The sequence below is a fragment of the Argopecten irradians genome, chromosome 8 (genome assembly GCF_041381155.1).
Source record: "Argopecten irradians isolate NY chromosome 8, Ai_NY, whole genome shotgun sequence".
In the NCBI taxonomy this organism is placed as follows: domain Eukaryota; kingdom Metazoa; phylum Mollusca; class Bivalvia; order Pectinida; family Pectinidae; genus Argopecten; species Argopecten irradians.
In genome coordinates, this window is record NC_091141.1 from 10,524,869 (window position 1) to 10,543,347 (window position 18,479).

The following is an 18,479-nucleotide window of genomic DNA, read 5'->3' on the forward strand; positions in this document are numbered from 1 at the left end:
GACAGTGACTGTTCTCAAGATAGGAAAATGTGTGCAATGATGCTCTCACGGTCATTAACCTTACCACATCGCCTAACCACAATCAATCTGATTAAAGTTACATATAATTATTCTCACTCCGTTTGATTCGGACAACATCCCGTTAGGGGTCATGTTTTGATGACCTTTATACGCCCTGTACGTAGTTAATCTGTATTTTCTCCATCTGGCTAAATAAACTGAAAACGACATTTCGTCACAGAATTAATATACATATATTGTTATAGTATGATCTTAGGTCGAAATAACTACATAAAATTGTCTTGACAGCTCTACAAACCATTCCTATCTTGTCAGAAAGGAAGTGGCAGTTTGATAGGGTAATCCAAAGGTCTACAGAACGTGTCCTCTAATGCGATGTTTTCAGATCCTTTATAGAACGAAATAAGAATAAGAATCTGTACTTTAATCAGATTGAGTCAATATTGCCATGAAAAGAGTCAAAAAAGTATAACAATTGAAGCAAAGTCACTCACAAGTAAATAAACCGACCTACCAAATGCTATATCTGTGATATCAACCTGGTACTCCTCGCCAACGTAAACTAACCACATCAAAGTACGTGGGCGTGGTTTCTCACGTGATAAACATGCATTAATTGCACATCAGCTAGCGAGCAACACGCCCATTATTATAATCACGTATCATCTGGGTGGGAAAGATTATTAATTCCTCCTTCCAATTCAAATATATCTCAATTTTACTGTGGAAGTATCAGGTCAAACATTCCGGGTCCTATACTTTGGGATCAATAAGATACATGTAGATAGATGCTATGAACAATCGCAATTATGTAATAGTAACCAATGCAGAATAGGGGCCAGTTTGATCTTTTAACGTATACCCGGTAGATTTGCACTTGGTGCACGCGTCTGAATCAAGGAGTGATGTAATAAGTATATTGCCGGTTGAAGAAGATTGCACAAAAGACACATAAACTCAATCAAACCACCTCTTCTTCCTTCAAGGACTCGTCAATGAAGGTAAGGTAATCATACATACAGCTGTCCTGTTCGGCTAGGACTTGTCAGTGATGGTCACTATACAGCTGTCCTGTTCGGCTAGAACTTGTCAGTGTTGGTCACCATACAGCTGTCCTGTTCGGCTAGGACTTGTCAGTGATGGTCACCATACAGCTGTCCTGTTCGCCTAGAACTTGTCAGTGATGGTCACCATACAGCTGTCCTGTTCGGCTAGGACTTGTCAGTGATGGTCACCATACAGCTGTCCTGTTCGGCTAGGACTTGACAGTGATGGTCACCATACAGCTGTCCTGTTCGGCTAGGACTTGTCAGTGATGGTCACCATACAGCTGTCCTGTTCGGCTAGGACTTAACAGTGATGGTCACCATACAGCTGTCCTGTTCGGCTAGGACTTGTCAGTGATGGTCACCATACAGCTGTCCTGTTCGGCTAGAACTTGTCAGTGATGGTCACCATACAGCTGTCCTGTTCGGCTAGGACTTGTCAGTGATGGTCACCATACAGCTGTCCTGTTCGGCTAGGACTTGACAGTGATGGTCACCATACAGCTGTCCTGTTCGGCTAGGACTTGTCAGTGATGGTCACCATACAGCTGTCCTGTTCGGCTAGGACTTGACAGTGATGGTCACCATACAGCTGTCCTGTTCGGCTAGGACTTGACAGTGATGGTCACCTTACAGCTGTCCTGTTCGGCTAGGACTTGACAGTGATGGTCACCATACAGCTGTCCTGTTCGGCTAGGACTTGTCAGTGATGGTCACCATACAGCTGTCCTGTTCGGCTAGGACTTGTCAGTGATGGTCACCATACAGCTGTCCTGTTCGGCTAGGACTTGTAACAGTGATGGTCACCATACAGCTGTCCTGTTCGGCTAGGACTTGTCAGTGATGGTCACCATACAGCTGTCCTGTTCGGCTAGGACTTGTCAGTGATGGTCACCATACAGCTGTCCTGTTCGGCTAGGACTTGACAGTGATGGTCACCATACAGCTGTCCTGTTCGGCTAGGACTTGTCAGTGATGGTCACCATACAGCTGTCCTGTTCGGCTAGGACTTGTCAGTGATGGTCACCATACAGCTGTCCTGTTCGGCTAGGACTTGTCAGTGATGGTCACCATACAGCTGTCCTGTTCGGCTAGGACTTGTCAGTGATGGTCACCATACAGCTGTCCTGTTCGGCTAGGACTGTCAGTGATGGTCACCATACACTGTCCTGTTCGGCTAACTGTCAGTGATGGTCACCATACAGCTGTCCTGTTCGGCTAGGACTTGTCAGTGATGGTCACCATACAGCTGTCCTGTTCGGCTAGGACTTACAGTGATGGTCACCATACAGCTGTCCTGTTCGGCTAGGACTTACAGTGATGGTCACCATACAGCTGTCCTGTTCGGCTAGGACTGTCAGTGATGGTCACCATACAGCTGTCCTGTTCGGCTAGGACTTGTCAGTGATGGTCACCATACAGCTGTCCTGTTCGGCTAGGACTCAGTGATGGTCACCATACAGCTGTCCTGTTCGGCTAGGACTTGTCAGTGATGGTCACCATACAGCTGTCCTGTTCGGCTAGGACTTGTCAGTGATGGTCACCATACAGCTGTCCTGTTCGGCTAGACTTGTCAGTGATGGTCACCATACAGCTGTCCTGTTCGGCTAGGACTTGTCAGTGATGGTCACCATACAGCTGTCCTGTTCGGCTAGGACTTGACAGTGATGGTCACCATACAGCTGTCTTGTTCGGCTAGGACTTGTTAGTGATGGTCACCTTACAGCTGTCCTGTTCGGCTAGGACTTGACAGTGATGGTCACCATACAGCTGTCCTGTTCGGCTAGGACTTGTCAGTGATGGTCACCATACAGCTGTCCTGTTCGGCTAGGACTTGTCAGTGATGGTCACCATACAGCTGTCCTGTTCGGCTAGGACTTGTCAGTGATGGTCACCATACAGCTGTCCTGTTCGGCTAGGACTTGTCAGTGATGGTCACCATACAGCTGTCCTGTTCGGCTAGGACTTGTCAGTGATGGTCACCATACAGCTGTCCTGTTCGGCTAGGACTTGTCAGTGATGGTCACTATACAGCTGTCCTGTTCGGCTAGGACTTGACAGTGATGGTCACCATACAGCTGTCCTGTTCGGCTAGGACTTGTCAGTGATGGTCACCATACAGCTGTCCTGTTCGGCTAGGACTTGTTAGTGATGGTCACCATACAGCTGTCCTGTTCGGCTAGGACTTGTCAGTGATGGTCGCCATACAGCTGTCCTGTTCGGCTAGGACTTGTCAGTGATGGTCACTATACAGCTGTCCTGTTCGGCTAGGACTTGTCAGTGATGGTCACCAGAGAGCTGTCCTGTTCGGCTAGGACTTGTCAGTGATGGTCACTATACAGCTGTCCTGTTCGGCTAGGACTTGGTAGTGATGGTCACCAGACAGCTGCTTTGTTTTTCTAGGACTCGTCTCTGATGTAAGGGGTCTATAATCTGTTTCGTCCTCTGGCTCGTCTCTTATGTTAGAAATACCGCTTAAAACCGTGATTTCATTCTCGATCTCGTCAGTGATGTTAGGGACGCTATTTAGCTTTCTCATCATCTTGAACTCGGCTGCTATTTTATGGAAACCATGCATGCACCTGTTTTGTACTTCTAGGACTCTTTTCTGATGTTAGTGACGACATATAATTTTTTTTTGTTCCTTCTTCTTTTGTGTCAGAGAATTGAATGAAGTTGATTCTGGAAGGTTACATCAAATTAAATACTTTTTAAATATCATAAAAATAGGGTTCATGCATGTGAGTCGTATTAAAAGGCTAGCGCAGACCTAAACAGAACAGGTTTAGGTGTGACTCACACATGTTAGGATTACTACTGATGATAGTAAAGAGTTCCAGTCAGTGATAGATCTGATGATGATAAAGAGTTCCAGTGAGTGATAGTTCTGATGATGATAAAGAGTTCCAGTCAGTGATAGGTCTGATGATGATAAAGAGTTCCAGTCAGTGATAGTTCTGATGATGATAAAGAGTTCCAGTCAGTGATAGTTCTGATGATAGTAAAGAGTTCCAGTCAGTGATAGGTCTGATGATGATAAAGAGTTCCAGTCAGTGATAGTTCTGATGATGATAAAGAGTTCCAGTCAGTGATAGTTCTGATGATAGTAAAGAGTTCCAGTCAGTGATAGGTCTGATGATGATAAAGAGTTCCAGTGAGTGATAGTTCTGATGATGATAAAGAGTTCCAGTCAGTAATAGTTCTGATGATGATAAAGAGTTCCAGTCAGTGATAGTTCTGATGATGATAAAGAGTTCCAGTCAGTGATAGGTCTGATGATGATAAAGAGTTCCAGTCAGTAATAGTTCTGATGATGATAAAGAGTTCCAGTCAGTGATAGGTCTGATGATGATAAAGAGTTCCAGTCAGTGATAGTTCTGATGATGATAAAGAGTTCCAGTCAGTGATAGTTCTGATGATGATAAAGAGTTCCAGTCAGTGATAGTTCTGATGATGATAAAGAGTTCCAGTCAGTGATAGTTCTGATGATGATAAAGAGTTCCAGTCAGTGATAGTTCTGATGATGATAAAGAGTTCCAGTCAGTGATAGGTCTGATGATGATAAAGAGTTCCAGTCAGTGATAGTTCTGATGATGATAAAGAGTTCCAGTCAGTGATAGTTCTGATGATAGAAAAGAGTTCCAGTCAGTGATAGTTCTGATGATAGAAAAGAGTTCCAGTCAGTGATAGTTCTGATGATGATAAAGAGTTCCAGTCAGTGATAGTTCTGATGATGATAAAGAGTTCCAGTCAGTGATAGTTCTGATGATAGAAAAGAGTTCCAGTCAGTGATAGTTCTGATGATGATAAAGAGTTCCAGTCAGTGATAGTTCTGATGATGATAAAGAGTTCCAGTCAGTGATAGGTCTGATGATGATAAAGAGTTCCAGTCAGTGATAGTCTGATGATGATAAAGAGTTCCAGTCTGATAGTTCTGATGATGATAAAGAGTTCCAGTCAGTGATAGTTCTGATGATGATAAAGAGTTCCAGTCATGATAGTTCTGATGATGATAAAGAGTTCCAGTCAGTGATAGTTCTGATGATGAAAAGAGTTCCAGTCATGATAGTTCTGATGATGATAAGAGTTCCAGTCAGTGATAGTTCTGATGATAGTAAAGAGTTCCAGTGAGTGATAGTTCTGATGATGATAAAGAGTTCCAGTCAGTGATAGTTCTGATGATGATAAAGAGTTCCAGTCAGTGATAGGTCTGATGATGATAAAGAGTTCCAGTCAGTGATAGTTCTGATGATGATAAAGAGTTCCAGTCAGTGATAGTTCTGATGATGATAAAGAGTTCCAGTCAGTGATAGTTCTGATGATGATAAAGAGTTCCAGTCAATGATAGGTCTGATGATGATAAAGAGTTCCAGTCAGTGATAGTTCTGATGATGATAAAGAGTTCCAGTCAGTGATAGTTCTGATGATGATAAAGAGTTCCAGTCAGTGATAGTTCTGATGATGATAAAGAGTTCCAGTCAGTGATAGTTCTGATGATGATAAAGAGTTCCAGTCAGTGATAGTTCTGATGATGATAAAGAGTTCCAGTCAGTGATAGTTCTGATGATGATAAAGAGTTCCAGTCAGTGATAGTTCTGATGATGATAAAGAGTTCCAGTCAGTGATAGTTCTGATGATGATAAAGAGTTCCAGTCAGTGATAGTTCTGATGATGATAAAGAGTTCCAGTCAGTGATAGGTCTGATGATGATAAAGAGTTCCAGTCAGTGATAGTTCTGATGATGATAAAGAGTTCCAGTCAGTGATAGTTCTGATGATGATAAAGAGTTCCAGTCAGTGATAGTTCTGATGATGATAAAGAGTTCCAGTCAGTGATAGTTCTGATGATGATAAAGAGTTCCAGTCAGTGATAGTTCTGATGATGATAAAGAGTTCCAGTCAGTGATAGTTCTGATGATGATAAAGAGTTCCAGTCAGTGATAGTTCTGATGATGATAAAGAGTTCCAGTCAGTGATAGTTCTGATGATGATAAAGAGTTCCAGTCAGTGATAGTTCTGATGATGATAAAGAGTTCCAGTCAGTGATAGTTCTGATGATGATAAAGAGTTCCAGTCAGTGATAGTTCTGATGATGATAAAGAGTTCCAGTCAGTGATAGTTCTGATGATGATAAAGAGTTCCAGTCAGTGATAGTTCTGATGATGATAAAGAGTTCCAGTCAGTGATAGTTCTGATGATGATAAAGAGTTCCAGTCAGTGATAGTTCTGATGATGATAAAGAGTTCCAAGTTCCAGTCAGTGATAGTTCTGATGATAGTAAAGAGTTCCAGTCTGTGATAGTTCGGGGAAAGATTGATTTTTTATAAACAGTTTTGTTGGGTGTAGAGTTTGTGGTATTTGTGTGTTCCTGGAGTTTCAACTTCGTAGGTTTAATGTAATTAATAATCTTGTGCCACAGATGATTTTATTATAGTGTGGGATGTAACCAGTCTGGCTGTTGGTAGTCTGGGCTAGGGGCTCTAGTGATCTTATGTTTGTGACACGGCCAGGATCTCCTGGTATATGACCGTCCTTCTAGAACTCGCCAATGATGTTAGGGTCACAAGGTCTTTCTAGGAAATAGATGTTATTATACGACTAAAACCACAACTGCCAAGTCACTAACGGATTCCATAAACAGGGGTTCATCTAACCCGTTCTACAAAATGACTCGAAATCTCCATCTCAGTCGAATGATAAAAATAATTGTGGTGTAAACAATGACAATAAGACGTTATCGGTTAGAGTTATTTACGCTGATTCAAATAAAAAAACAATCATATAGTCAATAGGTTCCTTTGTCAATTTTGACAAATCTGTTAAAATGTTTACCCATTCACTACTTTTTTTAGAGTTGGAAGTCATATAAGCTTTTAGGCTAACATGAGATGGGGAATTCTTTTTGTCGAGTCTCGAGTTTAGATTCAACGTTTTCGAGTATCGAGTTAATTTTTCCGGATTTCGAGTAACATGGAACATGAGGTAGGGGGGGGGCTTTTTTTATTGGAGCGGTCATTTTGAGTTGTTCTGTGGTGGACATCCGTTGTAATATACGGTCCCTTTCTATCAGTATTGACTTTACACATCGTTTAAAAGGACCAAATAAATAAAATCATACATTAGGTCCCTTTGTCATTTTCGACAAATCTGTAAAAATGTTTTACCCCTTCACTACTTGTTTTAGAGTTTGAAGTCCTTAGAAGCTTTGTGTCTAACATGTGAAGAGGATGTGTACTTTTATTGGATCCGTCATTTCGAATGGTATTGTCCCTTTCTGGTAGGTATTGTCTGCACCTGGTAGACAGAAAGTAGGGGTACACAGTATAAGATATACAGTAGAACCTGTTTTGATTTAATGATCAACTAAATGACGATGTACGCTCTCATATGTGACATTCCTCCTTCATTTTAGAAGATAGACGTCCAACTGTTTCATAATTGATCCTTTTTTTCTTTATTGGAGGGTCGCAAATGGTTTTCCATGCAGAACCAAGTAAACAACTAGAAAAGTTGCAATTTGTGAAACGTGCGTTTTCTTGTGAGACGTAAATAAACCTAGATCTATACCGTTTTGGGGTCCATTACCGTGATGATAATCAAAATGCATTATGCATTAAAATCTGGATTTTGGAAGGGGCTGCTTGAACGATATGACTGATTAATTCCTCTTTAGTGGCTCTTCAAACTGATCCATATTCCCTGACAAGGCTTATCCCTGACAAGCCTACTTTTATTGATAACAATTTTACGACAAAATACTAGATCCGACTTATACATGTCGCATTAATCAGTGCGGGGGACAAATTATGCATGCTTTCCAAAATGATGAATTATTACATTTTTGTTTCGAATAGTGAAATTTCAGTAAGTCGTTATGCAAACATTCCCGGATTTCTCTATCTAAATACGTTTTGTATACTTATCTCACAAAAAAGACATATAGAGGTGTCTAATTTAGGATACTGTATGTTCCTATTGTGTGTACGGCACCTAGTACCAAACTGCCACGGGTAAGGCAGAGGTATTGAACTTTAATTGTTTATTGCATTTTAGACTGCACAGAACAATGCAAATTCACATATTGTTATGCAGCATCATGTTTGTATAAGGCGTCATGCAGTTCTTACCTTGTTATAATAAAGTACAAGTGTGTTTGTTTGGAAATAAGTTATAACATTTAGGTAAATAAATACAGGTTGATTTAAAGTGTAGATGTACTTTTAGGATAACCATACTAAACATAAACAATGCATGTAAAACATAAACAGCCATCCTGTACAGGTGAAATTTAAAGTTTAATTCACATCGTCATATGTTAAAATAAATGTGAGCGATTTTTTAATGTACATCAAACTTTACCTCGCGACATCTATACTGAACGTTTGAGTACATACAATTTGTACATTTAGTGATCGTCACATGAAATGCCTTTCTATTTCTATGTTTAATTAAGGATATAATCGGTTAAAACTCCGTGTAAATTGATTCTTTATTCTCTGCAAAGGTTATAATGGCATATCCGCTGTGTTATAACGGGGAGAAGCCTAGGTTATAAATGGCTAAAGGTAATTAACTTGTCTGGCAATGTGCACACTTGTATGCATATACATTTCCATACATGCAAATTCAAATGTTTATGTGGGTTCATACAGTATATACGCACATATTCCAAATGTGATTTATCAACTTTTACTTTTATAGGTATAAGTTAATGTACTATATGTTTCAAGAATATGTGTAATCGATCCTATCAAACTCAATTTTATCATTTTAGTTACAAAATAACTAAAGGAAATGCATTTTGTAATTTAATTAACTTTGTACTGTAATGAAAACAAACGAATTGCTATAATTTAGGTGAAAATGAAGACCCATTGTTGCCACAGGATTATATATCACCTGTTGTTCAAATATGATTTATGATTCGTGAAATTTTCATATCCTATTTGAAATTTGATACTTTGTAAATTCAGTGGAATTATAACCCACTTTATTGAAATATTGTACATTGTAGATTGTAATACTGCTTAATTTGAAATGAAATAAACTTGTTCACACATTATCCATTGGCTGTGTACTTGGAATCTGGATTTCAATTCGCCATGGGCTTCAAAGCACTTCTATTTGTAGCATGTTGATAATATTAATTTCGGAGTACACACATTGTGTAGTATATATTGGCCAATATTTCTTCTGTAGTATATAGTAGCCAGTAGTTCCGAGGTCCATCTGTGACCCTGCTATAAATCAGAGCAATCCATACATGTAGAGACAGTATAAGCTGGTGTAAGCTGGGAGTTGACATCTCATGGATGTAGACAAAACACATTTAGCTACTGCCCTGTATTCCTACGTGACAGTTGATCCGTAAACAAATATCCGTCTTCTGGCATCGCATACATTGTCTTAAAGATGATGCCGAGGAGAGAACATTCCTCCTGTACCATTAGGAGAGAGATATGTGTATTTATTGTTTATATAATCTCATAAATCAAAGAAACGTCCATTCTAGATAGCGTATAGCTAAAAGCAGTTGGTATATGTCAGCGTTGTTTGAATGAAAAATTATTATTTATTATCATTCTTAAATGGTATGTTATAAACAAAATACATTTTGAACCACGTATTCTCGATGGTTTTATATTGCCATACCCAAACAATCCTTGTTTCAGGGACATTATACATAATCCCTATAAACCTATATAGTCATGGTCATCTACAGTCAGTCAATAGTAAATCTAAAAAGAGTTGCATACTGTAGAAGGCCTCGTTCACCGCATTGTCTCCAGAACACATAACCTATAACAAGCTATTTATGTCTAAAAAGAGGTTAATATTACTTTACTAGATTCCAAGGACATGATTTTACAACATGATCTTTGTTTTTGCCGCTGTAGACATATAACTCATGTATACACATATATCTGTGAATGCATCATACATTTTTAAAGATGAAGAAGGTTGGAATTTCCTGAAAAACGTAATCATAACTGAATTTATTAAGTTTTCTTTCTTGAGTTTTTGAAAACACACGATACCTCATATCACAACAATTAAATGTTACAAGATCATGGCCCGAAGTAATCGAGCTATTATTGAAAAACGACCATACAGTTTCTCTCAGAAGGTGTAAAATTCTATTGATCTCAGCGTTTTTTCTAAGTGCTATTTCCGTCACTAAGCCTCGTCCCTCCCGACACCGTATCCCTGTGTCTCGATCCCCAATAGACCTCACACAGGTTTAATTTGATATTAAACTTTGATGAATGTAAGCAATAACATTAACATTTGAGTTTTGTTAACCACTAAAATGTCATATAGTTTGGCTAGTAGAAATGAACCATTTTGATCTCTTTCAGAGTCACTTCCCTCTTATAGGTCAGAATGAGGTGGATGGACACTGGGGTAGTTGTCAACCACTCAGCCACCGCTGCCCTAGTTATGGTAGTGTCCTATGGAGAGAGATGTAGGGTCATGCACGGAATTTAAGAATACTTTTAATTTGTAAGACATGTAACTTGGGATATTTTAGATGCGCGTCCACTCGGAAGGACCATACATTATCTCATCATTCGTTGTTTGTCACAATGAGACCGTTTATTTAGCTAGTAAACAATATTATATTTCTATGTTTATATAAATCTCAGCCTTGTGAAATATACCAAGGCAGTATGGGACTTGGTATATGATACATTTAAAGATGCTGCAACAGTGACAAATGGTATTTTATTTCAATTGGAAACGGGAGTAGACAAAGAAGTACTTTTCTTCAGTTACAACTTAAAAGTTTGAGCTTTTTATTAATTATTTAAAAAGTCCACGGCACTATGCCGTACATGGAATATGCGCATCCACCAAAAGCAATATTTATTTTCTATTACTTTTTATGTTAATTAGACATACAGATAACAATTACACCAATTATTGTTCAAATGATTAGTATCGCTCATGATCTGTCGACGATAGAGTTCGTACGCTGTAACTTAGACTGGCCAACATTTCTTTTTATAAAAATACATTATCAAGTGACAAGAGTACTTTGTAAATAATCCAATCTGAAAATGATAGATTGCGAACACGTTAAAACGTGCTAATATTTGCGCACTTTCAAAGAACTGCCTAAAGCGGTCAGTTTCTTAGTACAGCGCTGGTCTCACGTGCCTGTGGCCGGGTCACGTGCATTAAGATGAATCTATTTGATGTGGCTCCCTATTTAAACCATCACTGACAAGTTGCTTGTGTCGTGCCAAGAAACTCTTTTGCACTTAGGGCGTTCAGTTGTCTTAAAGGATCATGTAGTACATTGTAAACTGTATTCTGAAATGTGTGATGACAATGATTATAACAAAGCCTGCACTGTGAATATAGTATTATAATCTGCTATCCCACTTTCCTCCGTCCTTATAAATGATTTTTAGGTACAGAACGAAGCTTTGTTTTGATGATATGGTGATAAGCCCTATAATGAACCAACCAACCTCCTGCTTTTCCATGCGCCTTTCATAAGCCCGTATAATGAACCAACATATCCCATACAATCAACTGAGTGAATGAATATTCTCCCAACAATGTTCGATTGAAACATTTTTTCACTATTGATTTTAATATTTCATTGCATGAATTATTTTCTTTCCATTCACACAAGACCTAATCTTTACATTTTCGTTGCAGTCCCACTATGTAACCTTACCAAGCACAGTTGGCATTCATCTGTCTTTAAACTGCCATCCGCTTATAATGACGTCATTATCATCGATCACAAATGTTGTGCCAGCGATCTCCGTCTTTGACGATAATGAGTTATTTATTCATTATAGACGCAAAATTTCTTGGGATTTCATCATAAAATTGTTATCAAATGTAAATTACATAAGCATTGGACGCTAGCGCTTCATGGAATTTGCCTCTGTCCAGTTGGCATTTATTTGGTTATGAATGCCAAATGAAAGACGTTCAATGCTTAAATGTTGAATTTGCAATTTGAATGTCAAGTTGGCATTAGCATTGGCTATGAATGCCAACTGAAAGACGCTCAATGCATAAATGAAATAAAATATGAAAACAAGGGAGACAAATTCCCGCGACATTTTACTGTAACAGTGCAAGATTTTAAGAAGTAATAAAATACTTCAAATGTCATTGCGTCTTCCGGTCATATATACTCCCCATTCATTGTGTCCCGTCACAGATTGTTTACCTGTGTGTCTATTTACACCACGTGTGTCCCACAGATCCCACGTCCTCAGTTGTTACACTAGTTTTTTTTTTTTTTTTTTGTTATTCAAATCGATACCGATTTTAGCAGGTGTGTCTAAAGAAACATGAAGTGAAGATAAAACGGATTAACTTTAAAATCTGTTATTTATTACAATTTTACAATAAAGTGGTGTAACATCTGAGGTAGGGCAATCCATGGTGGTCTGTCTCAATCTGAATCACGAAACTTCGCTCTCGGCGTTCACCGACCGGACATACTACATTAAATGTTATCAACAGTATAAAGTGTAAACTGTATATTAAGCTTGTGAGACTTTTAAACAAAATATAGAAAGACGGATTTAACGAATGAGCAATATCAATGACGCGCAGATGTAATATATTGTTCTAGGGTTTAGATTATTGTGGAGCTTGTTAATCACAAGTATAGTCTTAGAATTCTAAAGGAGTCCATTTTGATCTTCAGCCTAGTACACATTATCGTTGTTTAATTCTTTCTATATTTTCTCCTGTGTCATTATCTGCGTCTCCGATTTTCTCAAACTGTACCTAGTACAAAATTGATTTTTTATGTACAAATACTCGTGTCTAACAGATATTTGATGAGCATTTTCTTTATTTGAAATTAATTGAAATTATTTGTTCGAGTGATAAAATTCCTAATTTAAATCATATAGTTGTATCTTACTGTAACTTGAAATTTGTGCAAGCGATAAACGGGATTTGGCGAAATTAATCTGATCTTAATAAATAATAATAATGGTTTGTATTTGTGCCATTAGGAATTATACATTTTTCTATTTAAAAAAAAAATCAGTATAAAACACGAAACCTTTCAAAGTGCGACCGCAGACTATATACAAATGTAGCATATACATTGTATATTCGGACGACATACATATACAAATGTAACTTCCAGGTGAAATTAGAAATAATGACTACCAAAGGAAGTGTAGAGGAAAACATTGACACATTACTTGATAATAATTTAACGATAAAACATGTATACAGTAATGTAACGAACAATAAGCAACTTCGTGGTACAAAAAAGTACCAAGATTAAGTCAAAATGCGCAAAATGTTGAACCTGCGTGAATTTTAACTTGAGGCATGTGAATGCAAACCCGTTTTTATCAATGAAACAAGTGCCTGTTTGACGTCATCGAAACATGACGTCACCGTGACGTCACACATGGTTACCAAAATGGCGATGCACTCAGTTTCCGGATATGCTTTTGATATGAAAATAATTAGTGACACATTTATGGCATTTGTTACAGAATGAACTCCACGGTAGAGCCAACGACAGTTAGTCATAGCAACGTCACAGATCATACAAGTCACCTCAAGAAGTACCATGTTGTTGAACATGAGTCCGCCATTATTTTCTTCATATTCAGCAGCTGTGCTTGCGGAGGTAGGACTTATGCTAATATAATGTTTTAATATGTTTTATCGTGATTTTTCTTCCAAATAGACCAATATTTAAAACACTTTCAGCATATTGAGCGATTTCTTGTATTGACCATATTTATACATGTATCATCAACACAACCGGTCAAATCAAGGAGGGGAGATAATATTTGATGGTCATGTGATTGTCTCCCCTTTAGTAACACCACTGATCTTACTCCTAATTTGCATATTACAGAGTTATCTGTTTGGTTTGATTAGTTTAACGTCCTATTAACAGCCAGAGTCATTTAAGGACGTGTCAGGTTTGTTGGTGGAGGAAAGCCGGAGTACCCGGAGAAAAACCACCGACCAGCGGTCAGTAGCTGACAACTGCCCCACATAGGATTCGAACTCGCGACCCAGAGGTGGAGGGCATGTGGTTATATGTTGGTACATCTTAAACAGTACCGACATATAACCAGAGTTATCTGAACTTGAGGGTAGGTATTGCTTGTGACGCCATGTGTTTGCGAGCATAACGTCATACGTTTCGGAGAAAACGACGTGAATTGCGCTCACTAAATAATGACGTAACAATCGATACCTACCTGCAAGGGAGCTAACTCTGTAATATGCAAAGACAGAATATGTAAAGAAGTCTTCATTCCTCTTTTTTTTTATTTTCCATTTTTCTTTGGTTTTTATTTTATATTTATAATATGCATCAATATGAATAAATCTTTATTATACTAATATTTGATTTATCAATTGCAAGTAGACCTAAGAAGGAGTGCTTCATGGATCATTGGTTATTTTAAATTAGATTAAACTACAGTGCATTGTTTATTTGTTTGATATATTGAGATTAATTTAGTAACAGTTTTATAGTTAAAACATATGTGTATTCTAAAAAATGTACATGAAGATTGTAAAGAATGTCATTATTAACTTTGGATGTCTCCCTTTACCCTCAGTGCTGGTGCGAAGAGTCATCCAGAGCCTCAACCTCAAAATGCCTTACACAGTGGTACTTCTGGTACTTGGAGTATTATTTGGACTCCTGTCTGGACAGAGTAATAGTATACACGAGTACGCCAGCGTAGTCAACATAGATCCTCATCTTTTACTCAACATATTTCTCCCTGTACTCATCTTTGAATCAGCCTTTGCAATGGAGGTGCACACTTTTTTGAAAACCTTTATTCAAGTTCTTTTACTAGCTATACCTGGCTTAGGTAAGTACATGTATTTAGTATCTATCAAGAATGAAAATTCCTTAATAATCAGTAAAAAATGGATAAAGAAATAAAAAATTTAAGCGATTAAAAAGAAGAATTGACGCTTGAATTAAAGATCCAATTTAGATATCACAAAATGTGAGACTCTTATCTAAAGAGATATTATGATTTGTAATGAAAAAAACCACTTTACCACCCCATCTGTATAGTAGGTACCTATTGTGATGTCTATGCTTGCGGAACATAAATGTCATTATTTTCTCTGAAAAATATGATATTACACTCCTAAATAGATGACTAACAATCAATAATTGATTGCATGGACAGATATTATTATAACTCTGTAATATGTTAATGGGGAATAATTTAGATAAGAAAATTACATAATTAAACTTTCTTTTTTATTTATTATCCGAAAACAATGCCTTTAATGATTAATGCTTTTGAAGTTTGGACATATATAATACATGTACATGTTTAAACTTAATATCTTACAGCCCTGGCATCACTCTTTACCTGTATCTTGGCTCGTTATCTCTTTACCTATAATTGGGATTGGAATACAGGGATGATGTTTGGGGCCATACTCAGTGCTACTGATCCTGTGGCAGTCGTGGCTTTACTTAGAGATTTAGGTATAAATAAAAATAGATAAACAAAAAAAATAAGCGAATAAATTAAATATGTTCATAAACAAACAAGAGATCCCAGAGGGATCTTGGTGGCCACCAAGAAAGACCTATGTCTGAAATTGGAAAAAGGCATCTTTTCTCTGCTTTTCAAACTTTTTTAAACATATTCTACATACAAAATTTGAGACAGATCACTTCAGTACTTTCTGAGAAATAGCGGTAACAAGAATTGTTAACGGATGGATGGAAGGACGGACAGATGAATGACCATGGACAAAAGGCAATTTGAATAGCTAATAAATAAATAAAACATAGTATTATCAAAATACATTTCTTTTAATTTTACTGGTATTTGCATTTCACAATTTTGCTTGGTTAATCTTCAATATGATATTTTGGTTGTTTTTTTTAAACAGATGGAAGCATTTGAAAAATATTATTGTGTATATATTGAAAATGTTCTTTTTCTTTTAACAGGAGCCTCCAGAAAACTTGCGATGGTGATTGAAGGGGAATCTTTGTTGAATGATGGAGCAGCCATTGTATTTTTCCAGATATTTTTGAAGCTTTCAGTTTCGGGGGCAGATATAGATGGTAATATTAATGATCAGTATAAATAGATATTACATAGCATTGATTTATCAACAGCACTGTATTTATAGAACAATATTGCACACAATTCTGTTTTATCTTTAAGCTTAAATAACACTTTGTAATAATATTTACATTGTAGTTCAACATCTTACCAAATACCTATGTTATGTAGATTTTTTTTGTATGTTATTTTCTCTTTTATTGCAATCTCATCATTAATGATATGTGACCATGAAGGCATGCATACAAATTACAATTATATAGCACCAGTTATTGGCTTTTACAATGCCCAATATATTTATTTTGCTTTATTTCCACACTTTACTAATGTCATTTTTATCAATACTGTCTCTTGTTCTTGTTCTTACATTTCTTGATTGGTCTAATTAAAATACATTTTCCTAAATATTGCCTCATTGCCTCCAATGCAATCTTGGTAAGGTGAGACAGAAAAAAAGACTGTCATTTTAATTTTAAGATAGGTTGGGTTAATAGCAAATTGAGATTTTTGTAGTAGCTATCCAGTTTGAACGCAGCAGAAATGATGGACCAACCATTGCATATTCATATAGAATTCAGGGACTGTACAATATAAGTTACACTGTAATGCTGTGCTAAACGTTATTCTGAATAGTCAGGAAACTTAATTACTATTAAATAATAGTGTAAGTTAATTCATAAGAATTATGATTTTTAATTAAGTTTTGATTAACATATTATCATTTAATTTATATATATTGAGATGAAATTCTTTATTATCATTTATGTCTTATTTCCACACAGTGTCAGTCGGTAAGGATATAAATTTAGAACAAAATCTTGTAGCACCTTACTAATTATCTCCCTTTAATACCTGAACCCAGAACCTTGATTTAAGTATTATTGACATCCTACAATAAGACAAAATGTTCTTTTTGGTCCCTTTTTCTTTCCACAAATAGGGAAATGTGAAGTGAGATGGAACATTAAGTAACAAATTGACCTTTTGTCTTATTTTCTTAAAGACTGTTTGTTTTTATTATTAAAGAAATGTCCATTTAGTATTTCATTCATCTCATCCCATTCTCATAAGTCATCTGCTTGACCATGTGATTTGCATCCTAGCTTTTATTCTATATGCCACAAACTTTATCTTTCCTTTGCTTATTGACACACATTCTTATAAAATCTTGCTGCCTTTCCTTCTGTACATAACCAATGTGGTAGATTATTTTGTGTAATTTATTTCCATTTGAAAAACTCATTACCTCATACCATTGGTACCCCTTAACCATAACCTTTAATGACTAAGTACTGACTTTGTCCCTCCTTATTTCTTTAACTTTGAATCAGTCTATTATTTATGTATAATTATGATACATGTACTGTGTATCATTTAAAATGTTACATTTTTAAACAAACTTATTTCTTCTGCAAATCAGTAACAAAAAAGATAATGTTTATTGTTTCAGTTTTATTTTAGATAAATCATTTTCTTTACTACTCTTTCTCATTCTTTCTTAAAATCTATCAACAATTCATTAATGAGTAATTTATGAAATCTGTTACTTATTTCATTTGGATTATTTATGAAATAGCTGGAAGATATTCATTGTACTTACAAAGTAGCTTTTGATCACATAATTTCATAATTTGAAAAAGAAAAAAAAGATGTGTTCCCTGTTTAAGATATTTATTAAAATATCTAATTGATTTTTTTGTTCTCTTTTCCTGTGAAAATCAAAAGTATTCTACATAGTTTTTTTTTATAAATTAAAAGTAATTTACATGATTTGATGATAACCTAAATTTTGCTATTTAAAAAAATAAAACAACTAAAAACATTTTTAGCAGGAATTCTCTGATACCACAACTTTTGATAATCATATTTACATGTATTGCTTTATATATTTCAGCTGGAGAAATCGTGTGGGAGTTTGTTCGTGTGGCAGTGGGTGGTCCTCTATGGGGATTCTTGATGGCTAAAATAACTTTGTATTGTTTGTCTCACATATTCAATGATGCTCTGACAGAAATCACCATCACACTGGCTTCTACATATATCACCTTCTACATGGGTAAGTGTAATGTTCTACATATATCACCTTCTACATGGGTAAGTGTAATGTTCTACCTATATCACCTTCTACATGGGTAAGTGTAATGTTCTACATATATCACCTTCTTCATGGGTAAGTGTAATGTTCTACCTATATCACCTTCTACATGGGTAAGTGTAATGTTCTACATATATCACCCTCTTCATGGGTAAGTGTAATGTTCTACCTATATCACCTTCTACATGGGTAAGTGTAATGTTCTACATATATCACCTTCTACATGGGTAAGTGTAATGTT

General features: G+C 36.6%; 1 protein-coding gene across 2 annotated transcripts in view; it reads left to right on the forward strand.

Moving 5' to 3' along the window:
* The window catches only part of LOC138329323 (sperm-specific sodium:proton exchanger-like), a 50,410-nt gene that overhangs the window by 2,976 nt on the left and 28,955 nt on the right, over window positions 1–18,479 (forward strand). For both annotated transcript variants that reach the window (XM_069276229.1, XM_069276230.1), the window contains exons 2-6: window positions 13,564–13,700; window positions 14,653–14,913; window positions 15,414–15,551; window positions 16,026–16,142; window positions 18,038–18,199. In XM_069276229.1, coding sequence (XP_069132330.1) covers window positions 13,565–13,700; window positions 14,653–14,913; window positions 15,414–15,551; window positions 16,026–16,142; window positions 18,038–18,199 — 814 coding nt within the window. In that variant the 5' untranslated portion in view covers window position 13,564. The remainder of the gene's footprint in view (window positions 1–13,563; window positions 13,701–14,652; window positions 14,914–15,413; window positions 15,552–16,025; window positions 16,143–18,037; window positions 18,200–18,479) is intronic.